Here is a 27830-nt window from a genome sequence, read left to right on the forward strand (position 1 = left end):
AGGTTTCACGTACATGATCTCATTTAACATCTGCCAACTCTGAGGGGTGGTCCTCTCACCTTCCCATTGGATAGATAGGGAAACCGGGGCCTGGGAAGCTTGAGTTACCAGTCACCCAGCCATTCAGCGCTGGAGCTGGGATTTGAACCCAGGCAGAGTCAGAATCCTGGGCCCAGCTCTTCAGTAGGACATATGCCTGCCCTACTTCCCCAGCCTCTCTAAGGACCACGGACGGAGACTCCAACAAGGACATGGCTCAGGTGGAAGCAGGTTATCCTCCACAGATCGACGCCCACCCAGCAGCAGGTGGGGACCCTTTCCTTCCACTTGCAGGAAGAGCCTTGTAGTGGTTTGTTTTTATGTGTTTTTTCCCCCCAGGACAAAGGCAAATTTCTCTCCCTTTTTCTGAATTTTGAAACAATGACAGCAAAATCCTAGTCTCAGTGAAGACACTTGATCACACCAAGATACCTTGTTCCAAGTTGTAATTTCTAAACTGAAAAAAAGAATAAAATTCAATTATCTGGGAAATTCATCCCTATGTGCTTTCTCTTCCAAACCAGGACACTTCTGAGCGAGAAAGCGGGTGCTATTAACAATTAGTAGTATCAAGAGGTGTCCAGAAGCACTGTCCTGGGCAAACTGCTATGCAGTGTCACCCTGTCATTATGGGACACCTTCCAAACACACAAGGTATATCAAGCCCCCTCTGCTGTATCCCCAGTTGCTAGAGCTCATCCTCAGATGCAGTGCGCCCACAACCCTGGGGCCCGAAAGCCTTATCCTACCTTCCCGTGATCTGAGAGCGAAGGTGTACCAGCTAAGGCAGCTCTGGATACCGTAGCAAATGAGCCCAGTATCCCAGGGACTAACACAAAGGAGTTTATTTCTTGCCAAGACCAATGGGGATGTTTGGTGGGTGCCCTCCAAGGCTGATTCAGGACCTGGGTTCTTTCCCTCAGTGTCCTTCACCACCTTCTGGAGCCTCGGAGTCCTTGGTTTTCAGCCAGAAAGAGGAGGGGAGAGGAGGCACCATAGATTCTTAGCCTCTCTGGCTTGGGGGTGACATCTACCACCTCTTCTCCCAGGTACTAGACAGACTGGGTCGCCATTCAACCATTCAACACCATTCAACAGGCAGCTTCGGGCCATGGCCCCTCTGCCTCTACCCACCTGCTTCCCAGGCGGGCCCAGACACGGCAAGGAGAAGTCTAGGTGGGCCTACTATGTGTTCCCTGGGCAGTGCTGGGAGCGGCGGGCTCAAAAGCAAGGTGGTGCCAGGACTTAAAAGGCAGGGTCTTGGGCTTCCCTGGTGGCGCAGTGGTTGAGTGTCCGCCTGCCGATGCGGGGGGCACGGGTTCGTGCCCCGGTCCGGGAGGATCCCGCGTGCCGCGGAGCAGCTGGGCCCGTGGGCCATGGCCGCTGGGCCTGCGCGTCCGGAGCCTGTGCTCAGCAGCGGGAGAGGCCACAGCAGTGAGAGGCCCGCGTACCACAAAAAAAATAAATAAATAAAAAATAAATGAATTAATTAATTTAATTTAATAAAAATAAATTTTAAAAGGCAGGGTCTTGAACACTCTTGCAAAGTTTGTATAATCTAGTCCTGAGGCCAAAAAGATGCAAGCAGTGCTTTGAGGACAGTAACAGAGCTGTGCAAAGTGCCCCTGTGCTACAAAGAAAAACCAGAGCCACCTGAGGGCAAAGGAGCAGATCAAACCAAGCCCAGCAGCGGGAGCAACACCCAGACGGATCAAGTGAGAGGCCTTATGGGGGAGTTTGGGGGAGGCAGGCGGGTGTGCAGAGGGGTGTTACGAGAGCCGTGGGGATGGGGGATCTCAACGGCTTCCGTAAGGATTCAAGCAGGATTTCAGTATTAGCAGGTGGGGAAAGCTGCCCTCAAACACACAGGGAAAGTACACACCTGTGGCATTTACGCTGGGTGAGTTTTCTTAGAGAGGAAGCTTTGTCTGGGAGCGGAAGGAAGAGGCAGGCGAGTGGCCACAGCCGACACAGGGATTTAAGGTCCACTGGCTACTTTTTGGCCAAACCACCAAACACAGGCCCAATTCCATTGCAGCCCATCTGCGTGCAGGGGAAAAAAGGCCTAAAACAAAACTCTGGGAGCCCTGCCACGTGGCTTTTTCTTGGTGAGTTCAACCAGACCCAGGTTTGGATGTAACTTGGCAGTCTCTAGAAACTGGAAATTGTTAGGGTTGTGTAGGCCCAGCAGCAGCGGCTCACAGGAACCAAAACTCACAGTGACTGACGTAAAGGTCAGAAGAACAATGATTACTTTACAGTTAGAAATATGACGTAGGTCTTTCCAGAAATTAGCTTAAATCTTTGGTCATCTACAGGCTGTGAAACCGGGGGAGGGGTCCAGTCCCTTTTACGTCAACCTCCAAAGTAAGGAGCCCCCAGGTGACTTCTGGGCAACAATACTGTTACTTTGTTAATGCACCTTTTTTAAGGTAAGTTCTAATTTGATTCATTTTGGTTACAGCTTTATTTTTTTTTTAATTGAGAATACTTTATTCTTTCATCTACAGTGTTTGCCAGTTTTCTCTTTCAGGATTTAGAGATTATTCAATTGTCTCATCTCTAGCATTTTTTTTTTTTTTGTGGTACGCGGGCCTCTCACTGTTGTGGCCTCTCCCGTTGCCGAGCACAGGCTCCGGACGCGCAGGCTCAGCGGCCATGGCTCACGGGCCCAGCCGCTCCGCGGCACGTGGGATCTTCCCGGACCGGGGCACGAACCCGTGTCCCCTGCATCGGCAGGCGGACTCTCGACCGCTGCGCCACCAGGGAAGCCCTCATTTCCAGCATATTATTTGCCATTTAGTTGGATTTCACATTTATCCAGTGTACCTCCAGCACACCGGTCCAGGGACACACCAATGAAATGGGACTTGATGAGGGAGGGAGGAGAAGTCCCGAGAACATTCCAATTGAATGTATAAGTGGAATGTGCCACCAGCCCAAGGCAACACCAACCTAATGGCAGGGATGGAGGGAATCCAGGAAGACCTCTTGGTGGAAGTGGCATCAGAGGAGGTGGTTGAAGGACAAGTGGGAAAGGGAATTTTAGGCCAAAGACCAACCTGAGCCTGGAGTAGAGACAGCCTGATTGGGGCCTGGGGGGCACTTGGATTTAGCTCTGCTGAAGGATGCAGGGCAGGGAATGGCTGGGGAGGAGGGGGAAAGGCAGGCAAAAGCCAGCCCCTGGGAGGCTATCAGAGACCATGCGAAGGAGCTTGGCTTTCCCATCAGCAGGAGGCAGGGGGAGGGGTGGAGGGGAAAGGGTTTCAGACAGGAGTGAAATGGGTTCAGGTCGGCCTTTTAAATATATTATTCTGTTTGGCAGCTTGAGCAATGGACTTGGCTCTATTCCAGTAACGCAGGAGAGAGCGGAGAGCGGCTTTACTTGGGCAATTGGGCTGAGGGGAGGGAATGGCTTGAGGAATATTTGGAAAGTAAAATTAGCAAAATTTGTTGAGAATTTACACGCGGTGAGGGAGAGAGGGGGAGTCCGGGATGCGGCCAGGCAGGTGATCGTTGGGGTTACTGTCTGCATCATTCCAGGTCCAACCAGGAGCACCAAAACCACTCTGCACAGCCTTTAAAACAGCAGGGATTAAGGTAGGGATTGGTGACAGCCTGATGGAAGAAACTCCCTGGGAAGCCAAGAAGGGAACAGCAGGAAGCTGTCAGCAGCTCGAGGGTGGAGGGGCAGAGGGAGGGGCAGCTCTTGTAGGCTGCCCTACAAGAGCCCAGGGAGAGGCCAGGTGGGAGGCTGCAACCACAGTATGTCTCTCTGGATGGAGTTGAAGCCGCTGCTGGAAACTCCACTCAAAGCAGAGAGGGAGGGGAAGAAAGGCCTGCTTCTCCTTTCGTCTGCCCACCAGTCTCAGCAGTGCCCCCAAGTGGCTGGACCCACTGGGAAACCAGCTGAAAAGGGCAAGGATTTGGTCTGAGCTCTAGCACAGCAGCCCAAGTAGGCAACAGGGCAGAAAGGAGAGGCAGTTTGGCGGGGGGGGGGGGGGGGGCGTTTCCGGGCATGGTGAATTTCGAGGTGGGACACCTCGAAAGGACACCCCCTTCTGGGGAAGGGGTGTCCAGGAGGCACTGGACCCACCTTTCCAAAGATTAGGAGGAGAGGTCTGTGTTGGCACATTTGGAATTTACCAGCCTACAGGAAGTAGTTAGTTGCAGTGGTGACAGCAATGGATGTACTCATAGGTTAAGTATGTTACATAAAAGAAACATTCAAATTATTTTCCCAAATGATTGCATCATTTTACATTCCCTGCAGTTTTACAATCTATTTGCTTACACATTGTTTCCAATGTGTAGTCTTTTAGCTTCTAGCAGTTCCACAGAGTGTGGAACGTCAACTCATTGTGGTATTAATTTGCATTTCTCTGGTGACGTTTGAGATGGAGCATGTTTTAAAATTTTATTTATTTTATTTATTTATTTTGGGCTGCGTTGGGTCTTCGTTGCTGCGCGCGGGCTTTCTCTAGTTGTGTCGATGGGCTTCTCATTGCGCTGGCTTCTCTTGTTGTGGAGCACGGGCTCTAGGCGCGCAGGCTTTAGTAGTTGTGGTGCGTGGGCTCAGGAGCTGTGGCTTGCGGGCCCTAGAGCGCAGGCTCAGTAGTTGTAGCGCCCGGGCTTAGTTGCTCTGCAGCATGTGGGATCTTCCCGGACCAGGGCTCGAACCCGTGTCCCCTGCATTGGCAGGCGGATTCATAACCGCTGCACCACCAGGGAAGCCCAAGATGGAGCATTTTAGAAAAGACTTTCCTATGGGCCATGTGAACACACCTCTAGGAGATTCCACTTGGAAGCCTTCTAGGAGGGAATTTGAAAGGGGAGTAGGGTGGGAGTGTGGGTGGCCAAAGGCTCCTCTCGACTTCCAGGTCTCAGATCACGTTCTCAAGTGGCATGCGGGCCTTTTCGGGCAATAGCTTTGTCATCTAAGAAAATGTTCGGGGTTACCTCTGAGGGCCTGAGCTAAAGATGTGAACTTGGAGCCTGAGAAACCTGGGTTTAAACCACCACTTGCTTGCTGGGATCTTGCACACTCAGTTTTATCATCTGTAAAATGGAAACAATATCTTTTTGTAGGGTTGTCGTGAGGATTAAATCAGATAGTGTGGGCAAGTGGCCAGCTTGGTATCTGGCACATCATATGAACTCAGCAACGGGAACAAATGTCATCAGTATTGTTATTAGAATCAAAGATCTGCTGGAGATCATCTTTATTTCACAGATGATCACATGGAGGCCCAAAAGAAGTGTCCAAAGCAACGTGCTAACTAGGGCAGAGCTGGGATAAAACTGAGGTCTCCTCATTCCTGGGCTACTTGCCAGCCCTCCGCCTCCCACCTGCTCCCACACTTTTTTTTTTTTTTTTGCGGTAGGCGGGCCTCTCACTGCCGCGGCCTCTCTCGTTGCGGAGCACAGGCTCCGGACGTGCAGGCTCAGCGGCCGTGGCTCACGGGCCCAGCCACTCCACGGCATGCGGGATCTTCGCGGACCGGGACACGAACCCATTTCCCCTGCATTGGCAGGCGGAATCGCAACCACCGCGCCACCAGGGAAGCCCGCTCCCACCCTTTTAACCACTCATTTATACATTGTATCAGACCTGGAAGAGTGAGAAGGTCTTTGTCTGAATCATTGCTAAATTTAGGGCGCGACTCCGGGACAAATCCCAATCTGAATCTCTGTAGTGGACATTCTCACAGACAGGGCAGAGCTCAACCTCAGGCTCCTGCGGGTCTGTTTATACTTGTTTGCTTTTTCAAAAACCAGCACTCTCCAAGTGATAACTACAGGTGAATTTTGTTCTAATTAAACCCATTCTCTCTCTCCATTGCCAGTCCCTCCTTGAAGGACTGTGCGGGGAATATAACGACTAGCTCCAGGTTTCTAGTTGCTTCACCCAGGATCGCCCAGCCTGCCCTTCACACTTGTCTGCCAAGGACACAGCAGATTGTGTTGTATACTCCAAGTGTTCCCTTTTAGGAAAAGTCGTTTTTTGTGGAGTAACAATATTCCTTTGCTTATGTGAGAGTATCTGGAGGTCAGGTCTGGGACTGCACTCTCTCCACCTACCCTGCGGAACGGGACGGAAGGCAACCAAGTGGATTAGGTGAAAGACATTTTTAAAAGTACCGCAAAAGCAAAGCGCATTTGCAAACATTCAACCAAAACTTTAACGTAGTCATCACGGGATGACGCTTTTGAAGGAAGGGAGTGGGGTCAGGGAATTGCACAGGGCCCGGGACACTGCAAAGGTCAAATACCATCGCTCCCGATCCCTTAATCCCAAGAGCATTTTGCTCCGCCCTCCGGGCTTCACTGGGCCCGCTGCCCTCTTCTCGCCCGGCCTGTGTCTTGGTCACTAAATGCCCTAGAGGGTGCGATCAAGCATCCCGCGCCACCGCCCCTACTGCAGGTGAGAAAGAAGTGCGCCCACACGCCGTCCTAGGCGCGCCGGTTCGCCAGACCCGGAAACGGGCACCTCACGTGCTCTGCGGGAACTCGGGGGCCGCCGGCCAAGGGGGCGGGGCGTCTCAGGCTCTGCGTGCTTTCGTCATCGCGTAGGCTGGCGGGGCCGCGGGATGGGGAGGTGACGTATAGGGCACGTAAAGTGGCTGTGGGCGGGTCCAGGGAATAGGGCGGAAGCTAGCACCGCCTCTTAAAGTTGCCGGGGCCTTTCGGTGTGCCGCCTTGAGGACTGTGGACCGCGGCTCCTTTAAGCGTCGCCGTGACACGTGTGTGAGGCGGCGGAGGCCCGGATGGTGCGTGTGCGGGGCCCGTGCCGAGCAGACGCCAGCTCTGCGGGCCTGCAGCCGGGCCAGCGGCGGAGGCAGCTGAGGGCCTGGTAGGCTAGGGCCGGGTTGGGGCGGCGCGAGGGCCGGGTGGAGAGCTTCCGCCCCGCGGGGCGTGGGAATGTGACTCCCGACGCTGGGCGCACCGGCGAACCCTCCGGGGAGACACGGGTGTTTGTTTGCGAGGGGCTTGGGGTCCACGGAGAGGCACTAGGGCTGCACCGTCCGCAAGGGGCTTCGGAGTCCACGGGGAGGCCCCGGGCTGCGCGTCCACGGGGGGCTCCGGGGTCCACGGGGAGGTACTAGGGCTGCGCCGTCCCCGAGGGTTCGGGGGTGCACGGGGAGGCCCTGGAAGTGTGTTCTCCGTCCGGGCTGCCTCGGGTCTGCTCTCTGCTCTTCTCCACACACCGGGAGCGACCCGCGGTGCAGGGGAGAGCTGACCCGGCCAGGAGCCCATGCAGGGGAGAAGGCAGCAGCCCGTGGCGGTGTTACGCACAGAAGCATCATTTATGCAGAATTCAGACTTTCTTTGGAATGGCTTAAGTCCAAATAAAGGGGAGGGCGTTCAGTTTGGCAGCAGAGTTGATATCTTGTTTGTTCTTTTTTAGTAAGATATGTGGGAAAGCTCACCCCTGGAGAGGGTAACATTCCTTATGGTCTTGGTCGTGGTCATGGTCCTGGTGAGGGGATGGGTACAAGATATGAGTTTTTAAAATACCTATTTCTTTGGGCGGGTAGTATTGGGTCTCCCCTGGGGTTCTAGGAGCTAGAGCAGCGTCTTAAAACAGGGATGGATGAGAGAGGAAAACATCCTGGCTGTGACACAGTCCACTGTCTGTAAGGGATGGGGAGAATCAGGCCTCCAAGGAGAGGGGCGCTCAGTTTGCTCTTTCCTGGCTGGGGACCGATGCTTGCTCTGCAGAAGAGCCCCCTCTAAAAGCGCCCCAGGGAGGCCCCAGCCCTGTGCTGTCTGGGGCTCCTCCCCGCCAGCACGTGGTTGACCCTGTGAGTCTCCAGTGCATTTTATGCTGGAAAAATGCATTTAAAGGGAGGAGGGAGAGAAAACGTTCTTGAATGGTGATTGATTTAAGGAAGCTTTATTTGAGTAGAGGTAGAAATGTGCATAGATAAGTGTGAGCTGTTCCTGGACCGTGAGGAACATGCACTGGAGAGAGCATCCTCCCTGAGTTTTGAAGCAAATGTGTACATCAGAGGGCTTGTGATGGTTGCAGGGACATTTTTCTCTGGGTCGCTGCACCTCAGAAATAAATCATTTTTAGGTTGTTGCTTAATGTTTCGGGTTGAATTGGTGATGTAGAGGTTTGATCTTCCTGTTGAAACTTAAAAAATTCTGTTTGTTCAAAATCTCTTGACTCCACATCGAGGAGTGGGCTATGTGGAATGGGTGGGTGTTCTTTAAGTTATTTATCTCGAATTAAATTGGGTTAAATCTTCCAAGTTCTGTTTTATTCTCTAGCTTCGAGAGGTTCCCAAACCCATATCCGCCCATGACAAGAGTCCTTAGCAACGTGTGATCTTGACAAGAAGAGGGACATTGTAGGGAGTTTTCATGAAACAGAAATCTTTACAGATTGACTTCATTCTGATATCATGTTTATTATGCTCTTTTGTTTTTCTTTCTTTTTTTTTTTTTGCTGTTAATATGCTTTTACTTATGGACATCAGACATGGTATATCTGAAACTTGCTGTAAAGTAATGTGGGCTCAGGAGAAGAATCGACTGGTCCTACACAATAATTATTGACGCTGAATTAGGGGAGCGTGGCGGTTCCCTGTGATGTTCTCTCTACATTGTAAATGAATGTTTTCACAGTAAAAAGTTTTTAAGTACCTTAATTTTCTGTAATCACAGTGATTGTGGTTGGTAATTAAGAAAAAAAAACAAACTTAGCAGAGTGAAAATTTGGCAACTCTCATTGCGCCATTTTTTTGGGAACTCTTACTGGCTCATGAAATCTGAAAGTTGGAGATGATTATCTGTTATCTCTTAGTCTTTGCAAATGTGATGGAGTCTGGAATTGACTGACGTGTGGGGAGATTTTTGTTCACTGGGCTTGTCACTGGCGTGAAGGTTAAGGTATGGAACAAAGGGCAGTGTTTTCATGTCATGTCCATCGAAATCGTTTGTAGTTAGTTAGCTCAGCTCTTCATTCTTCCTAAGTCCCGCACTATCCATATTCCTTCCGCCTTAAGGCTGACTGTTCCTGGTAGATGGTTGGCCTTCCTACTCCGTGTCCAGGGAATGGAGCTGATGAGACAGCGGGAAGAGAGCTGGCCTCATGTGATGCTGTGTTCATCCCACAGACTCTGACACCCATTCTGGACGACACGCTTGTGGCTCTGGTGATTGAACAGGCCAAAGCCTGGGAGCACGTGATTTTGAGGGCCCAGCACCACACCTGCCTAGTCTGGCCAAGCACCTGACTCCATGCTGCAGGAATAGCACACCCAAGTTCAGACACCCCAGGTAAGCCCACATGTGGTCCAGCAGCCATTGTTCAGTTGGTGAGAACGCTTAGATAATTCCCCTTAGGAAAGCTTCTTTTATTTTTTTCATGTCAAAGAACTTGTGCTTGCGTTTTTTTAAATAATGGTCTTACGTTTCTGTTCTTTACAGAAATTTTTATAGAAAAAGAAATTCGATCCACATACAGAATTAGGTGCCCTATAACCATAAATCTGGACGGTTTACCAAGAGGTGCTGGACGGGGTCCTTTCACTCAAGCAGAGTTTTGGATCCACCTGACTAGTTGGGTCTCCTGGCTCAGGCTAGCGACCACATACCTGGGGGAGGTCATCATTTTTCTGATGGGAGTAAGCTGTGTAAGGAACTATTTTTCTAACTGTGACTCAAATAGTCCTTGAGCTTTGGCCAGGGTGGTTGAGTTGACAGGTAGTGTGTGCAGTTAGAGGTGATGGGGATTTCGGGTTTGTTACAGTTTCTACACTGCGGCTTTAGGGACTGTTCCGCAGCCAGCGCTCAGCTCTCACCCAGTGTGTTTCTCCCCATTAAGCTCACAGGCACCTTTGACACTTGTTTTTTTTCCTATTTTACAAAGAACGGTCTCCGGCAGTCCCAGTGATTGTCCCTGGAGGCTGTAGCTAATCCATGATGGAATAACCCAGGCCTGCCGCCTTCCAGAGCCTGAGTTGCCGCCACGGCCCCTGCCTGCTCCGCCCCACCCCCCCCTTAAGTTTAGGCGTTTTTGTGTACACCATTCTAGTCCTATTACTATCTTTTCTCCATCACTTTTAAAAAGATAGTCTGTACAAGCACTATCCAGTAACACAAGCCACAAGTATAACTGAGTTTTACAGTGACCACATTGAAAAATAAAAAGAAGCAGGTGAAATGAATTGTCACAATATAACTTACTTAACCCAGTATATGTAAAATATAATCATTTCGGCATATAACTAGTCTTAAAATTACTGAGATGTTTTACACTTGCAAACTGAGTCTTCGAAATCCAGTGTGTGTTCTACACTTACAGCACGTCCCAGTTTGGCCCAGCCTCATTTCTCCTGTTCAGTGGCCCCATGAGGCTCGTGGCCTTTGTTTTGAAGAGTGTGGTTCTAAACAGATGAGTGAGCTCATCTCACTCTCCATGCAGATTCCTTTATTGCATGGATTTGTGTGTGTGACCAGAGTGTCTTGGGAGAATTAGTGTTCTCCTGGTTTTGAGCAGACGTTAGGAGGACACGGTCACCTCTTGAGGGAAATTGCACCAAGTATGCCGTCCAAAGTCACTTCATGGTACTTGTTGAAGAGAAGACGCCGAGAAGGTAGTCTCGCCTCCTCCGGGCCGTGTCAGTCCGTTTAGTGCTGTTTGCGGAGGCACTTTGTCTTTTTGAGAGGAGAAGCGTGGGCGTCGCTGTGTCCACGTGGTCAGTACTACGTCTCGTGTCACCCTTCCTTTGTAACGTTGGCAGCCGATCCAGAGCCGCTTTTATGGTGGGTCACATCTGTAAGGCCCAGGAGGGGGTTGTCAGGGAAGGGATGCTCTGTTCCTGGGACCCGCCTACCCACCGCTCCGTGTTCTTTCCTGTCCCCACAGTGATGCACCATGCCCATAGTCGACAAGTTGAAGGAAGCCCTCAAGCCTGGCCGCAGGGACTCGGCTGACGATGGGGAGCTGGGGAAGCTCCTGGCCTCCTCTGCCAGGAAGGTCCTTCTGCAGAAGCTGGAGTTTGAGCCCGCCAGCAAGAGTTTCTCCTACCAGCTGGAGTCGCTGAAGAGCAAATATGTGCTGCTGAACCCCAGGACAGAGGGAGCCGGCTGCCACAGGAGCGGGGATGAGCCGCAGGCCAGGACACAGGGTACTGGGAGAGGGCCTCGCTCTGTGCCGACCAAGTGGAGGGACGAAGCGTTGACTGCTTAGTAGGACCAGAAACAGAGTGTGGTCACTTGTGAATGTCGTGCATGGGGTCAGTAGATTTTAGTTATGGAAGTAACGGTACAGGGTTGGTCAGAAAGAGATCTGTGTCCTTAGAGGTTCAGGAGCAGGCCTTGGAAACCAGACGGAGAAGTGGGGTGGGCTCAGAGTGCCAGGGCCCAGTTCTTCCAGCTGCTCATTCTCACAACCTCGTCCTCTCGCCCACAGAGGGGTCCTGGGGCGCTAGACCGACGCCGTCAGGGAGAGCCGTGGGGTGACAGGTGTTCTCCTGGCCTTCCGCAGCGGGAACCCAGTCACCCCCGGATGCTGCGTTCTAAGCACGTGCCCACCGAGTGCGCCACGGCACTTGCTCTGGGTGGTCTGCCTGGGCACGGAGTCAGACGGCCTCCTCTCTCCCATCCCTCCCCCTCCAGGCAGCGAGCGCGCATACGAGAGCTGCGGTGACGGCGTCCCCGCGCCCCAGAAGGTGCTCTTCCCCGTGGAGCGGCTGTCGCTGCGCTGGGGGCGCGTCTACCGTGTGGGCGCGGGGCTGCACAACCTCGGCAACACCTGCTTCCTCAACTCCACCGTGCAGTGCTTGACCTACACGCCGCCCCTGGCCAACTACCTGCTCTCCAAGGAGCACACGCGAGGCTGTAAGTGAGCGCTGTGGGGGGGGGTGCTGTGCACACGCATGGCTGTGGGGTGGCCCTGGGTCCTCGGGGCCAGATGGTCTCCTAAGTGGACAAACCCGTGTGCTCACGGTGCTGCCAGTTCAGCCCGGGTCCAATTCAGGAGTGAAGTAGTAACTGGTAAATAGTAACGCTTTATAGTAACTGATAAATCCTACATTTGAATTGTGCCAGCTGCAGGATGGGCCGTGAAAGAGAATCAGGGTAGAGTAATGGTCTCTAAACTGGGCTGAAAGTAATTACCTAAAGAGAGAAAAGGGTTTTCAAAAGATACCTGCGAAATACGTGTATTCGGTTGTTTCATACACCTGTTTTTGTAGCAATGTTTTATGTACATCATAAAACATCCTCCAAAGTGGAAATTGAATGTGGGTAAAAAAAAGATGAAAGAAAATATAACTTACCCAAACTAAAGAAAACAGAAAGTCTGAATAGCCTTTCAACCATTAACAAAATTAAATCAGTCGTTAAAATTTTTCGCATGAAGAAAACACCAGGCTGAGACAATTTGTGGGTAAGTTTTATGAAACTTTTAAGAAACAGATCATTTCAATGCTTCCTGAACTCTTTCAGAGAAAAGAAAAAGAGAGAAAGCTCCCTAGCTCGTTCAATGAGGTTCTCTTAACTTGGATAACAAAATTAAACAAGCACAATGTGAGAAAGAAATACTACAGTTCCCTCTTGTTCATGGATATACATGTAAGAATTCTAGATAAAATACTAGCAAATTCAATAGTCTTTTAAACACTGTGAGCAACTTGTGTTCATCCTAGTAACACAAGGATGTTCTGATATCAGAAAACCTCCAGATGTAATTGTGGAGCCAGTATAGCACAGCAGTTAAAAGCACCACTCTGGAGACTGGCCTGCTGGGTTTACATCCTGGTTCTGCCACCCGGCGACTGAGTCCTGGAGAATTACCTGACCTGTTCTTATCTGCAAAGTAAAAATAATATTTCCTTCATAGCGTTTTTGTAAAGCTTACATGAATTATGTAGAGTGCTTAGAATAGTACTTGGCACACAGTAAGTTCTACATCCGTGACTGCTAATCTTGCTACCTTAGTTGCCGTCACTTTATTAACAGATTAAGAGAGAAAGGTCACCTGAAAGTAGATGCCCCAAAAAATTATTATAAAGAAAACTCTTAGCAAAGTAGCAACAGAGGGATTTTTTTTACTAATATTGATAAAAGGTATCTAGCAACAACTACAAAAAAGCATTCCAATTAGGAAATAGTAGAAGCACACCTTTTAAAAATAAGGAGAGGAGCCAGGGTGGCCACTCTCTATACTTGTGTTTGATATGCTGGTCCTGGCCAGAGCAGTGACCCAGGAGACAAGAGGAGGGAGTAACACTCTTGTTGGTTGAAAATGATATTCCTGCGTAGAAAAACAAAGGAATCCATAGACAAATCAGAAATTCGGGGGAATAAGAAAGAAATTTGGCACTATGACTAGATATAACATCAATATACAAAAAGTTACTTGAATTTCTCTACACCAAACAAGAAATTGTTAAAAAAAAAATTTGCTATTATAAAAAATTGTATAACAGCAACAAAAATGATAAAGTGTGGAGACCCAAATTACCAAGATATACGTGGAAAACCTTTCCTGGGAATTTAAGGGCATTTTATGATAACCTACACACATGGAGATCGCTGCCTTCACAGAGGGAAGCCTCAGTATTATAAAAATGTTGGTTCTCTCCCAAATTAACCTAGAGATTATTGTAGCTTCAGCTGATTCTAAAATTTATATGGAAAAGAAAAGCAAAGGACCAAAATCACCAAGACACCTGTGAAGAATATGAGACGCGGTATACTCTAGCAGCTGTAAAGTCTTTCTGTAAAGTTAAGAGACGTTAAAGCGGCAGAGTTGAGTCAGGGAGGGAGGTACTGACCGATGGAGAGACAACCCAGAAACAGAGCCATGAATGCGTGGACGTGTGGCATTACACACCATTTTTTCACATATACATGTGTCTCCTGTTTTAAATAAATGGAACTTAAAAATAATTAGGGTTTACATATGGAAAAAATGAAATAGAATCCCCATTTCACAGCATACTCACACCAAAAAATGGATTTAAAACTTCTCAAAAGGGCTTCCCTGGTGGCACAGTGGTTAAGAATCCTCCTGCCAACGCAGGGGACACGGGTTCAAGCTCTGATCTGGGAAAATCCTGCATACCGCGGAGCAACTAAGTCCATGCGCCACAACTACTGAGCCTGCACTCTAGAGCCCGAGAGCCACAACTACTGAGCCCGCGTGCCACAACTACTAAAACTCACATGCCTAGAGCCGGTGCTCTGCAACAAGAGAAGCCACTGCAATGAGAAGCCCGTGCACTGCCACGAAGAGTAGCCCCCACTTACCGCGACTAGAGAAAGCCCGCGCACAGCAACGAAGACCTAACGCAGCCAAAAATAAATAAAATAAATAAATTTATTTAAAAAAAAAAACTTCTCAAAAGTAAAAACAATGCTTTTATAACAGACGTGAGCAAGTATCTTTCTGACGTTGGGTTGGGAGAAAGCACTAACCATTAAAAAAATTGATGAATTCGGCTGCATTAAAATTAAGAACTTTTGTTCATGAAAAAACAAAATTAAAAGACAGGGAGCTACAAACGAGGAGATGACACCTGGGATGCATAACCAACGAAGGGTTGGGACCAAGAATATGTACAAAACCACAAATCAACAAAGAAAAGAGAATAACATATTAAATAGATAAACATTAGGAGCAGGCATTTTATAGGAGAGGAAGCTCACGTCACGGGGCAGAGGAGGAGATGGCTAGTAACCGCGTAACCTGGGAGACGCTTTACACCTTTGTGGTCGATGAGGATTCGGAAGTCTGACGGTACTGAAGGTCACAGGGGATGGAGGTCAGTGAGATTCTTTGTAAACTCCTGGTCTGAGTTGGCATAACTGCTTTGGAAAACAATCTGGTGTTCTCTGTCATATAATCTACACTTAGCAATTCTACAGAAGAGCTCTGGTATCTGTGCACCAGGAAACCTACAGCAAAAAACTGTAAGCAACTCAGGTGCCCATCAACACAATGGGTACCTGAATTATATAGGCACGTGGTAGAATATTATACAGCAGTGCAGAAGAATGGATTCGCTCCATGAATGAGTCCCAATAGCATAGTGTCGAGTGAAGAAAAAGCCCCAGAAGGCTGCATGCAGCATGAATTCCTATTTATATAATTGAAAAGCAGACAATTTGTTGTTTAGGTGTACGTATATGTGATAAAACTTAAATAAATAAAAGTGATTTTTAAAAGTAGGGAAATAATTAGAAATCAGGGCAGAACCAGAGGCAGGGACATGGGAGTGTGGGAGGAACATCGTTATGATAAAAGTTTGGGATTGCATGACGTGTTCAGGGATATTAGTTATATTATTAAAAAAGAATGGAAGAAGGCCAGGCTATGGGACTACTGTAGTATTTAAATGTCTTGCAGTGGTTCACGGCAGCACTAGCTACTATACCAAGGCACGGTGCACACTTCTAAGATGAAGTTGATTATAAATCTCTGTTTCCAGTGATGGTGATGGCTGAGGTTGTTTTGGGTGGACTTTACTAAGGTTTGACTGGGCTATCTTTGTTTTTATCTCATGCCGTTGGCGGTGAGAGCCTCTCTCCTGAGCCTGTAGGTCGCTCTGCCGTTTTCGTGTTCCCTGTGCTTTTGCTGTTGGTTTCTCTGCAGGAATCTTTGAGCTATTGTCAACTTTGCAAGGGTTAATACAGTTAAAAGTAGGTCACATCTGTAAGTCCGTGTAACCTGGCACAAGTAAACTGTGGTATATGGGGGCAAGGGCTTGAGTTGGGAGCAGCCCCTCCTCCTGTGAGCAACGCAAGCAGACCTGGGGAAAGTGCCAGCGTCCCTCCATGTCACTATGAAATGTCAGTAAGCCTTAATTTCTTGGCTTTTTTAGAATGTATTAATGTAATATGTAATGTAGAATGTAAAATGTATTAAGAGAAGTTTTAATATTTTTTTCCTGGCACCCGACTGGATCCCCAGGTGACCCCTAAGTGGGCTTGGGCTGTCCTCTCTTCCTCGAATTCACTGTTTGAAGATTCTCAAGGGTCCAGGGAAGTATGGCTTGAACATGACAAGGGGCTGCTTGCATGGAGCCCCAGTCCTGCAACGTGCCTGGACCACTTCAGGATCTATCCACAAAATAAACACTGTAAAATATCCAGGATTAAATCCTACTGTTTCGTACCCTCTTCCCCAAATTTAAGTAGTAGTGTCCCCCAAATCATGGATACAACTTTTATGATATATTTTCCTAAATTACCTGAACAAAGTGTCCACGGGCTTTTAAAATTAAACTTGCGCATTACCAGGGATTTGGGAAATCCTGTTTCAGGTATTTCTGGGTGAAATTGTTACTTGCCCTATTTTTTTTTTTTTTTTTTTTTTTTTTTTGTGCTGAGTCACAAGGCTTGCGGGATCTTAGTTCCCGGACCAGGGATTGAACCCTTGGCGGTGAAAGCATCGAGTCCTGACCACTGGACCACCAGGGAGTTCCCAGTTGCCCTATTTAAGAGCGATGATTTATTAGTCTAAAAGTCTCAGCGTTTTAGATAATGATTAGAGGCTTAATTTCCACACGACTTTCATAGGAGTATCTTAACATGAATCAGATTTTGTAAATGGGAGCTCTTTTTGTTTGCTTAACGTTTGTTATGTTTGTTATCTTAAATAACATTAGGTTATTTGCCTCAATTTGAGCCTTCTCCACAATTATTGCCCTTTAAAAAATAAAAGTAATGAATGGATATAGAGTTGAGAAAACTCTAAAATGAAAAATAAAAGCCTCTCCTTCATGTAAAGGCATTAATCACATGAATGGTTTTTTGATTTCCCTCCAAGAAGAATTTTTTGTGTAAATACTAGCATTTTTTAAAAAAATTAAACTTTTTTGCATTATGGTAAGTGCATATAACATAAAATTTACCATTTTAAGTGTACAGTTCAGTAGCATTAAGTACATTCACACTGTCATGCAACCATCACCACCATCCATCTCCAGAACTTTTTCAAACTGGAAGTCTGTCCCCATTAAAAACACCACCCCCCCCCCCCCCCCCCCCCCCCCCGCCAGCCCCCGTCCTTGGTACCCTCCATCCTACTTTTTGTCTTGGTGACTCTCACTGCTCCAGGTACTTCATGTAACACAAACACAAGTGCTTGTCCTTCTAGGACTGGCTTACTTAGTATAATGTTCTCAAGGTTTCTCTTTGTTGTAGCAGGTGTCAGACTTCCTTTTCTTTTTAAGGCTGAGTAATATTCCACTTTATGTATAGACCACATTCTTTATCCATTCGTCTGTCAATGGACGCTCAGATTGCTTCTACATTTTGGTTCTTGTGAATAATACTATAAATGTGGGTGTACGAGTATCTCTGAGACTCTGCTTTCCCTTCTTTTGGGTAAATACCTGGAAGAGGAATTACTGGATTATATGGGAATTCTACTTTTAATTTTTTGAGGAACTACCATACTGTTTTCCACAGTGGCTGTACCATTTGACATTCCCAGCAACAGTGTACAGGGGTTCCAGTTTCTCAACATCTTTAGCAACATGTGCCCTTTTCGTTTGTAGATACTAGGATTTTTTTGTATGTATATGGTAAACAGGCTGCATGCTGTTTCAGTTTTTAATTTGAGATAGGTCTAAGTAACTGGGTGATTGGAGGTGTTCAGGGGGAGAATAACGGATTGGTGTGAATTTTGTGTTAGGCGCTGGGTCTGTTGAGGAAGGCCGTGCGCTATATACACGACTACAGTATCTTGTAGAACTAAAGATGTGCTTGCCCTTGGACCCAGAAATGTATCTTGTAGGTATATGCCTTAGAGAAACTGACATGCGCACAAGGACCATTCACCACAGCATTTGTGATAGCAGGAAAAGGCGGGGAGGTTGGCTTGCAGGAAAAGGGGGGTCGTGTGGATGAACTGTGGTCTGGAGCAGGGGTTAGAGAGCAGTTTGTTAGTTTATAGAGAGTGAGCTTAAACATGAAGCTGCAGTATCCTGGTGAGTGAGTGCCACGTGTGGAATACAGTGAATCCGTGAATGGGAACAGCGGTGACCTGGCTGGGGAGAAGGATGAAGCATGTGGGGAACAGGGTTGTGAGAGGTTGAGAGGGGAGTTCAACTATCACACCAGTACTTGACTTAAAAATCACCTAAAATGGGGTGTAGCCTTTGCTCTTCTCTATGTATTTAAGATCATAATTGTAAGTAGAGGTAGAAGCATAATGCTATCTCGCTTAATTCCTGGGGGACAAATAGTTTATCCAGAGCACGGGGACTGGCCGCAGCCTGGGGGCCCCATCGCAGCCTGGGGGCTCTGTGTGGCCCACCGCCGGTCTTTATGGACCCGTCCCCACCATGTAGGTGTCGCCTGGGGCCGCTTGGGGCGCCAGAGCTGCAGAGTCGGGCCATTAGGCTGGGGGAGCACGTGCCCAGGGTCTCCCCAGAGCTGGCCGAGCCCCTGTGTCTCCTGGAAACCAGAGCAGAGGTTCCTACACTGAAGAGCACATGAAGCGGGTGTCGGGAAGCCCAAAATATTCTAGCCTGTTGACTATGTGATGCAGTTCGGAAGTCAGAGAAAACATTGTTCTAAACGGTGCTCGAAAACTCAGACTCCTCGGTCTGGGTTGCAGCCGAGCCCGCAACTGTGGAGAGACCGGGTCCCGGGTGCTGCAGGCGGCGTGGGGGCTTGGGTCGGGCTGTCGGGCTCCTGCTGTCTCTGCCGGGCGGGAGGCCATGTCGTCAGCTCTCCTGGGAGCTCTCGCCTTACCACGACCGCCTGTCCGTGCCCGCAGGTCACCAGGGAAGCTTCTGCATGCTATGTGTCATGCAGAACCACATCATCCAGGCCTTCGCCAACAGTGGCAACGCCATCAAGCCCGTGTCCTTCATCCGAGACCTCAGAAGTAAGAGCAGCTTCCTTCTGGCGGGGGGCAGAAGGGAGGGCTCGGGAGGCTGCACGCACAGAGTGTAGCAGACTAAGCGAGCCCTGGGGCTGGATGTGGAGGAGTCCACACCAGGTGGTGGTGGTCCCCGCCCTGAAGATCAGGTGGCTTTGGCCAGGCCGGGAGCTGTGTGTCAGGGGCCTGGAGGTGGGGAGCAGGTAAGGAAGGGCTGCGGGGCCTTTTCTCAACGTCAGAGAGACCAGTGTCCATGTGCTGTGACAGTCAGATATCTCCCTTAGCAGAAAAGATGGGCTCATTGGTTTTTGAAGCCGGTGTAAGTTGTATTGCGATGACATGGTGATAATCTGCCATGGTCTGTATTGGCTCCTGGAAAACCAGCTTTAGTTCATCAATGGATCTCATATCCTTAATGCTTGGTGTTCATTCGTGCTTTCTGTTAAGTGTAGAGGGTTTAAGCCCTTAGGTCTTCTCACTGAGAAGATAACTGCCGTGAGGGTGGTACCTGGGATGTAGGAAGCCAGGCAGACTCCTTTTCCTCGCTTGGGTTTAGTCCTGGGTCTGCTAGGAGTTGGTGATGAGACCGACAGGAGTGGGACGTTTGGAGAGCAGGCAGGAGCTCTTCCCTTCCGGCCTGATGCTTCTTCCTTTCCTCCTTAGAGATCGCCCGGCATTTCCGCTTTGGGAACCAAGAGGACGCACACGAGTTTCTGCGGTACACCATTGACGCCATGCAGAAGGCCTGCTTGAGCGGCTGTGCCAAGTACGCGCTCCTCCCCCCACCCCAGGCTGCCTCTGTGGACCTTAGCCCCGTGGCCCTGAGCTGAAGCTCCAGCAAGGGGTCGCACTGCTTCCCAGGAAAGGGCTTCTCCTGCTGCAGGGCAGGTGGTGGCCATCTCTGTCCCAGCAACTCATGGAGGGAAATGCCTTTTTTTTTTTTAATGTTTATTTATTTATTTTTGGCTGCGTTGGGTCTTCGTTGCTGTGTGCAGGCTTTTCTCTAGTTGCGGGGGCTACTCTTCGTTGTGGTGCGCAGGCTTCTCATTGTGGTGGCTTCTCTTTGTTGTGGAGCATGGGCTCTAGGCGCGCGGGCTTCAGTAGTTGTGGCACGTGGGCTCAGTAGTTGTGGCTCGCGGGCTTAGTTGCTCCGTGGCATGTGGGATCTTCCCGGACCAGGGCTTGAACCCGTGTCCCCTGCATTGGCAGGCGGATTCTTAACCACTGCGCCACCAGGGAAGTCCTGGGAAATGCTTTAATAGATCTCTTCGAGGATCTTACGCTACTGACAGGGACTTGTCCCATCTTTTAAAAATCACCTCATTATTTTGGTACTGAGGATGGGGATGGTAGGAATTATAATGTCTTTATGGAAGAACTTGAAAGGCTGCAGGAAAACTTGAGGGTAAGGAGATTATGATTTTTGAGGTTTCACTCTGCCCAAATTTGAGAGCATAGACAAATGCACATGATGGATTTATGGTTGGTTGCTTAGTCTTCCCTTTTGTAAAACAGCTACTGTCAACAGTGTTTTTGTATCATTCTTGGGTTTTTGGGTTCAGAGAGAAGAAAGGAGGCAGGAAGTGCTGCCGAGGCTTGGAATAGAACTGAGTCCTGGACTCTGGAAATACAACTCAGGAGTCATATCTGGAACATCCTTTGGGAAAGTTAGTTGAGTTGTAGCCATGAGGATGGGAAACCTCTGTTTCAGCGGATGAAACTCTGATGTCATTAAACCTGACCCGTAGCCCGGTAAAGTGGTCTGTCTTTGGTGACCCTGCACTGGTTGGGAAGTGACTCTCCCCTCAGGAACACACGATGGCATGGCTTTTGCTTGTGTTAAAGGCCCTTTTTTCCCCTTAACGCCTGGGAATGTTTCTCGTGTTCTGCTTTATGTGTTTGATGGTACGGTGCCCTTTCGGGTGCCGGGTTGTTGGTGTTCTCATGTCTCAGCCGCCCCCTCCTCGCGGCCACACCGCACACCCCCCCACCCCTGCTTCCTGTGCCCCTCACTCCATCTCCTTTGAGTCCCTCCTCCATGTGTCCCTCGAAGTTCAGTCTTTCCTGAGTTTAGTGAACTTTCCCTCCTTTTGGTCATTTTATCTTAGTTTTAAGGCGTGTTCACGGTGTTCTTCCGTCTCCCCCACATGCTTGTTTGGGGTCTTCAGTTCAGCCTGGAGTTTGTGTCGCTGTCTTCTCCTGCTTCATGTTGCTTCCGGGGGGCTGATTCTCGTCAGGTAGGGTGTCAAGTCTCCTTCACCATTTTCTACCGGAACCACCTTTGCTTCCGTATCACGAGGATTTGGCGATTCGCTCGGCTCTTGCTTCGGGCGCCCCCTTCTGGCCACACAGCGAAGCACACGCTGGAGTGGGCAGCTTTTCCTCTGGGGGCAGAAAGGGGCTTGTGGCCTCAGTATTTTTATGTTTCTTGTTCAGGACCCTGGTTTTCCCCTTTGTTCTCCTGCCCTGAACCCCCTGCTCCCCAAGGAGGCTGTCTGCCTCCTCCTGCCGAGTTGCTGCCTTGGGGACTGCCTCCCAGCCACATCCTGTTGCCAGGACGCTTGGGAGCCTCACCTTGCAGGAGGTGCTGCACAGGCCTCAGGTCCCCTCGTCCCTTCTCCTTTCCCTCCCTTCCTCTGGGGCGCTGGGTGGGAGCGTCTGGGATAACTTTTTGATCTGGCTTTATTTTCCTGCTTCTGGGTGATTGAATGTCTGCGCTGTCCCTGCTTCCGGCTGAATGAGGGTGCGTCCTGTGTGGTCCTCTGGGCTCCTGTCCTGACGGGCTTCAGGTGACCCGGGGGCGACCTGGAGTTCAGCAGCTGCGTGACGCCCAGAGGCTTTCAGTCTGCTCTGAGGTTGTGTCCTTGCTGGTTTGGGGACCTAAAATGTCCCTTCTTTGATGAGTGGTGGTGACAGTATAGAAGGTGGCAGGTGATTTTTCTTTTCCTAACGTGCAGAATAAAGATCTGCTGACCCTTTGTTTGTCCCCCACGTGTTTTGGAGCTATACTCCTCAATGCGTCTGGGCAGCGCAGCCATGAATAGTCGTGTGGCCTGAACAGGAGGCTGAGACCAGGGCGCCTGGCTCGCTCTGCCGGTGGTGGGAGGTGGCCGCCTGCGGAGGGAGGTGCTGGGTTAGCAGCACGCACGCCGCCGCCCACCCCCGCCTGGGAGGCAGAAGCACCTGCAGGAGGTGGTGGGCAGGAGACTGGGGCCTGGGTGGACACGGGGAAGCTCTTCCCGGCAGGGAATGGGCCTTGCCATGTAGTGCTTTTGTGGCCCAAAAGACCAAAAGGGTGGCTGCGTTTGTGTCCCGGAGGTCTCGGGGACTCAGGACAGTTGCAGAGGAGTGGGTCAGATTCGGTGGGTTGCAAGCAAAACCAGGAGCAGAGGCTAGGCGTAGGGTATTGTTTCCAGAATCTTCGCTGCGTGAGTCGCTGTGGGTGCAGGTGCTGCGCTAGGTGCTCTCTGGAGCTCTGCTTCGCGGCTCCGGGGCTGGGGGTTTGAATGTAGGTCTGCCGGACCCTAAAGCCCACGCCCGTGCCCACTGCTGTCCTGCTGAGAGGGTTCAGAGGGGGAGCTTGTCCCTGCTCACCCTGCGCTCCCTTTCCCAGAGGTGCGCGTGTGCGGTGCCCACGAGGGACTGTGGGGCTGAGCTGGTGCGGGGAGGGGTGGGCCGGGGGTGGGTGGCGCACAGGTGCATCCAGCCTCTTGCTCCCCGTGCCGTGGGGGGTGAGGCGGCTGCTGTGGGGAGCAGGCCATGCGGGTCAGTGCGTGCGGAGGCCTCGGGGCAGAGCTGCCGCTGACCGGGTGGGACCTTTCCCATCCTCGCGCTGAGCGGGTAACGGCACAGGGGCTGGTGGGGCTGCCGGCCTGCTTCTTGGCCCCTGTCCTCCCCCTGAAGGTCATGGCCTTTCTGCAGGTTGGATCGTCAGACGCAGGCTACGACTTTGGTCCATCAGATTTTTGGAGGCTATCTCCGATCGCGAGGTAAGTGGAGAAATGTTCTCTGCCCCTTCTTGTTGGGGATTAGAGTATTAACCAGAAAGGCTTGGTATTGGTACCCAGGCTGACCCGCCAGGCCCAGGAGGCCTGCAGCCTGGTTTGTGCACCGCAGCCCTGCCTGCTGCTTTGCTGGGGGCCCCGTTCCTGGGAGGGGGTTTGGAGCAAAGCATCAGGAGCCTGTGGATGCGGGTGGTGTTCCTTTTCCTCAGACTCCGTAGTTGCTCAGATGTGGCCGCTGCCCTTGGGGTGGGAGTGAGCACCCCGGGGCAGCTGGCCAGGCTGGGAAGGCACCTCGGGGTTTGCCCTCGTCTCCTCCTGAGCACTTCCCATCCCAAGATTTCAGGGGGCTGGTGAGCTGGTGGTCTGCCTCCAGTTCTCAGACTTGGAAACGGGGGTGGTGCCCTGGAGGCCCTGCACCCACCCCACTGCCCCCCTTGTTCTCTCGCAGTGAAGTGCTCCGTGTGCAAGAGCGTCTCAGACACCTACGATCCCTACTTGGATGTGGCGCTGGAGATTCGGGTATAGACCCTGTCATGCTGTTTCGTTTGCATTAGGACAGGGAGGCCAGAGGGCAAAGACCCCAAAGAACAAAAACCTATGAGGGCATGTGATCCAGGGAGATCAGGAAAGAAATACTTGGAGTCCTACATTTTCGTGTATTTCTTCCTAGCCATTTCCCTGTGCGAGCTCTATTTTTTTCAAAAAGAAGGGGGAAAATAATGCAGTTTTGTGCCCTGAGGCATGAATAGTGGCCACACTGAGTGCAGGGCTTGAGCAGGGAGGTCCGGTGTGCTGCGGGCAGCTTTCACACAGAGGCTGCGCATTTCGGAGTGGCCTTCCTTTCTCCCTGCTCGAACTCTGCAGGAGGTGAGCTCACCTCAGCCTGAGGTCTGGACTGGACCCTCTGAGGCCTTGATGAACCCCTGGGGCTGTGATCCTCGTCAACAGAGGAGGGGTAACAGCCTGGCTCCCTGTTCCTTTGCCATGTTCTGACTCCCAGAAGGTGGCAGCTAGCAGGCCAGTTCTTATGCAAGTGAAATGTTGTGATTTGCTGCGTCAGCCTGAAGAAGACCTTACATTCGGCATTTCTGGAGAGTCAGCCTATTTCTTCCGCTCTTTGTTCTATTCCCTGTTTTTGTCCTTCTCAGCAAGCTGCAAATATCGTGCGTGCCCTGGAACTTTTTGTGAAACCCGATGTCCTAAGTGGAGAGAATGCCTATATGTGTGCGAAGTAAGTTTCGTTTTGCTCGCGGCAAAAAGATCAAGCCGGCCAGAAAGAAAATATGTCACCTAACCCGACACGGCTGCCGTCCCCTCCCTCCCTCTCGCCCTCAGAGGTGACCACTGTCCACATTTCTTTTTTTTGGCCGCGGCTCACGGCTTGCAGGATCTTAGTACTCGACCAGGGATTGAACCCAGGCCGCGGCAGTGAAAGCACCGAGTCCTAACCCTGGACCACCAGGGAACTCCCAATCACTGTCCACATTCTTGAGTGGTGTAGATGTGTCTTAAAACTGAAAACCTTTAAACAATACAGATGGAGGGATAGCTGTGGTTGTCCTAGCTGCTGTTTATTATGTGGCGCTTACTCCGTGCTGGGCCCTGTTCTGAGGGCCTCGCGTGCACTCACTCGTGAAGCAGGGACTGTTATTACCCCCATTTCACAGGAGGAGAAAACTGAGGCACAGAAGTGGAGTGACTGGACATGGCCGTCTGCTCTGGAGGCCGTCCTGCCTCCTCGAAAAGCCGTGTTCTGTGGCTTCCGTTTCTGACTTGAGTTGTCCTCGGCATTTTTCCATTTCAGCAGTTGTGACTGACCTCGTCCTCTTTAGGGTTGTGCAGTCTCAGTGTGTGGGTGTGTTACTTTATATCCAGGTCATTTAAGAGCTGTAAATCACTAATGAAAGTTTTCTCACTATGCTTTTCAGGGGGATGATTCTGTGCCTGAACCCTGCTTTTTCTCCCTCTCAGTTCACTTCCTTTGGCTCTAGAAGCTGTTCACTTTTGCCTCTGTCTTCTCCCCCTTCATTTCCTTGTCTTCTGGCTTTGCTTTCGGTGATTTCCTGCCTGCCTGTTTATCTTTTGGCCACATCTGCTCGAATTTGCTTTTCCTGTGTTATAGCCCAAAGTTACTTTTCCATGCATCTTCTTTAGTCTCCTCATTGGGAAAGTACTTTGTTTTTGCTTTAGAATCTCCACCTTTTCTCTAGTCCTGGTGGCCCTGCCGTAGCTTTCCTTTCCTTAAGTGGTGTTGATTGGTTTTTAGGGGTGCAGAGGGCACAGTCTCATTTAAGAAGACCCCTTATTTAAAGTGCAGTTCCTGATATTCTGATACTGACCTAGTGTGAGGACAGCAGTCCTCAGAGCACGAGCTGATAGCTCTTCCTCTCCCCTTCCTCGCAGATGCAAGAAGAAGGTTCCGGCCAGCAAGCGGTTCACCATCCACAGGACGTCCAACGTCCTGACACTCTCACTCAAGCGCTTTGCCAACTTCAGTGGGGGAAAGATCACCAAGGTGAGCACTCACAGCGCCCACGCTGCTTGGTCAGCGCTTTCTGAAAGATTCCAGGCTCTACTCCAGATTGAGTGGATTCAGATCCCTGGAAGACAGGGCCCAGGAGTCCGCATTTTTGCAAAATCCCTAAAGGATCATTATGCAGTCAAGTTCAAGAACATTTTTTCCCCAGCATCTTCCTGTGCTTGGGGTGCTCCTGCTATAGAAGGTCTGGGTGGCCCAGGAATCAATGTGATGAACACTGTGCTCCATGTCCTGTTAGTCTCTAAAGCAGGTGCAGCTGCAGGCTGTGCCTTTTTGTGGAGTGTAATAATTTACTTTTTTGCACAGTGGTGTTTTAATAGAAGATGCCTTGTCTCATAAGGGCCTGGAGATGTGTTCTCGGTTGGCAGAGCCTAGCTGTGTGGTTTGGGGCGAGGCACTTGTCTGAGCTTTCAGCCTTCTCACTGGCAGTGGTAGTGGTTAGGTCAGCATTTCCCAAACTGGTGTTCTGCAGAACGGTAGTATGGTACCCTGAAAAAAAGTGTTCCGTGTTCTGTGTTCAGCCGAGTTTGGGAAACGCCAAGCCCAAGTTAAAATAGTTCTTTTTAATTGCAGACCTTCTCAGAGCTTTTATTAAGCTGTGTCGTATTTTGAATCTCCAAGGGGAATTTACTAAACTCAGTTACTGAGGGAGTCACTCATTCCTCCGTTCTAACACTTGGGCTTACATTGCACCGTGCCGTGTGAGGCACTGGGAAATCAGTGGGAGATAATCAGTGCTGAATGAGGTCGTGTTGCTTCTGCCCTGAGGATCTCACGTTCCGCCATAAAATCTCCTGGAACTAGTTTTCCATTAGGACACAGTTTGAGAAACTGGTCTGTTTGATTTCGGCCCCATGTCTAGCAAGATTGGACTGGGGCTCCTGAGCCTATTGGATGTGTTGGCTTTTGAGATTTTGAGATTGTCAATAGACAGGAAAAGATATGTCGGTTAATATCATGACATTCTGTTGATCCAGACAAACAGGTACCAGCTGTATGAAGCCCAAGAACAGGCAGAAGTAACCGCTTGCCGTAGGACTTGGAGCAGTGGGTGCTTGAGATGGGGGCACTTACTGGACAGAAGGGGGTTTTCTGGGTCTCTGTCTGTCTCTTGAATGGAGTGTAGGTTACCATCAGTGTACACTGGTCAGAACTCACCAAACTGTACTCCTATTTTCACTCTGTGTAAACCGTACTTCTTTTTTTGGCCGCACTGTGCGGCATGGAGGATCTTAGTTCCCAGACCAGGGATTGAACCTGTGCCCCCTGCAGTGGAAGTGTGGAGTGTTATCCACTGGACTGCCAGGGAAGTCACTGTACTTCATTTTTTTAAAAGTCTGTATGTGCACAGGCAGAAATGCAAGTATGTTATATCTGTATCATTCAAAGGTCATGTTTGGTAATATTTTCTTACGAAAAATCGTTGATTTCTAAAATAAATAATGGCATGACCTTCATCCTGAGCTACTCCATTAAAATTTTAACCTGCTGTTTCAATTAGCCGTGTGGAGTCAGCACCTGTTTTCCTGAAGCCCTGACTCCCAGCGCTGTCCCCCTGTACTCCCCTTGCAGTGTTCCTGCATGGTGGCAGGGAGGAGAATGAACAACTCTTCTCCTTTCACATGTGGGACCCAGGTAGTGAGAGAACTAATTGGGATGCACGGCTAAGACAGGAGACCATAAACCACTTGTCAAGACAATAAAGTAAGAGTTTCTCATAGAAACTCCCATAGAAAGACTGCACTTTTCTGCTGCTTTTTTAATCACTGACTAAAGGAGGCCCCCGCCTCAGCCTTGCTGTGTGCCCATTGCCCCACATTGTTAAAGACCAGCTGATGGAGAGGGCAAGGTGACCCTTACTCCCAATGATGAATTGTAATTGCCTTTTCCTTGGCTTTTCAAACAGGATGTGGGATATCCGGAATTCCTGAACATCCGTCCGTATATGTCCCAGAGTAATGGTGAGCCTGTCATGTACGGACTGTATGCTGTCCTGGTCCACTCGGGCTATAGCTGCCACGCCGGGCACTATTACTGCTACGTGAAGGTCAGTGGCTCCTGTGTTGGTGTCAGGCTGTCTTAGGTGGTGGTATGCGTGCTACCTCCGGGGGGCAGGTTTGCGGTGCCTGTTTGCACAAGTCCAGATGTGACCTCTGCAGAATGTTTATTCTGTGGAAAGTGGCCGTGTTTTGTGGTTGTGTCCAGGTCCTGTTGTTGTTTCTTCGTGGAGTGCAAAGACGTGTTTTAAACCTGCCTCACCAGGATCTGTCCCACTCTTGGCCTTGTGATGAGACACTGGAGGGGGGCTGCTGCCAGTGCCCTGTCCTTAGACCCCCTGGAGAAGTCTCAGAAGGCCAGATATTGGTGGGAGAGGCTGTGCTGAGCAGACCTGTCA

The 27830-nt window shown here is 50.1% G+C and overlaps 1 protein-coding gene across 1 annotated transcript in view; it reads left to right on the forward strand.

Annotated features, from left to right (window-relative positions):
• The first annotated feature begins 6705 nt into the window (after positions 1 to 6705).
• Positions 6706 to 27830, forward strand: part of USP36 (ubiquitin specific peptidase 36) — a 34678-nt gene continuing 13553 nt past the window's right edge. The window contains exons 1-11 of the mRNA XM_029212258.1: positions 6706 to 6892; positions 9165 to 9327; positions 10919 to 11180; positions 11671 to 11892; positions 18788 to 18898; positions 19556 to 19658; positions 22814 to 22881; positions 23345 to 23415; positions 24045 to 24127; positions 25300 to 25411; positions 27342 to 27482. Coding sequence (XP_029068091.1) covers positions 10928 to 11180; positions 11671 to 11892; positions 18788 to 18898; positions 19556 to 19658; positions 22814 to 22881; positions 23345 to 23415; positions 24045 to 24127; positions 25300 to 25411; positions 27342 to 27482 — 1164 coding nt within the window. The 5' untranslated portion in view covers positions 6706 to 6892; positions 9165 to 9327; positions 10919 to 10927. The remainder of the gene's footprint in view (positions 6893 to 9164; positions 9328 to 10918; positions 11181 to 11670; positions 11893 to 18787; positions 18899 to 19555; positions 19659 to 22813; positions 22882 to 23344; positions 23416 to 24044; positions 24128 to 25299; positions 25412 to 27341; positions 27483 to 27830) is intronic.

The sequence above is a fragment of the Monodon monoceros genome, unplaced genomic scaffold (assembly GCF_005190385.1).
Source record: "Monodon monoceros isolate NGI ecotype Baffin Bay Population unplaced genomic scaffold, NGI_Narwhal_1 Super_Scaffold_9, whole genome shotgun sequence".
Lineage (NCBI taxonomy): Eukaryota > Metazoa > Chordata > Mammalia > Artiodactyla > Monodontidae > Monodon > Monodon monoceros.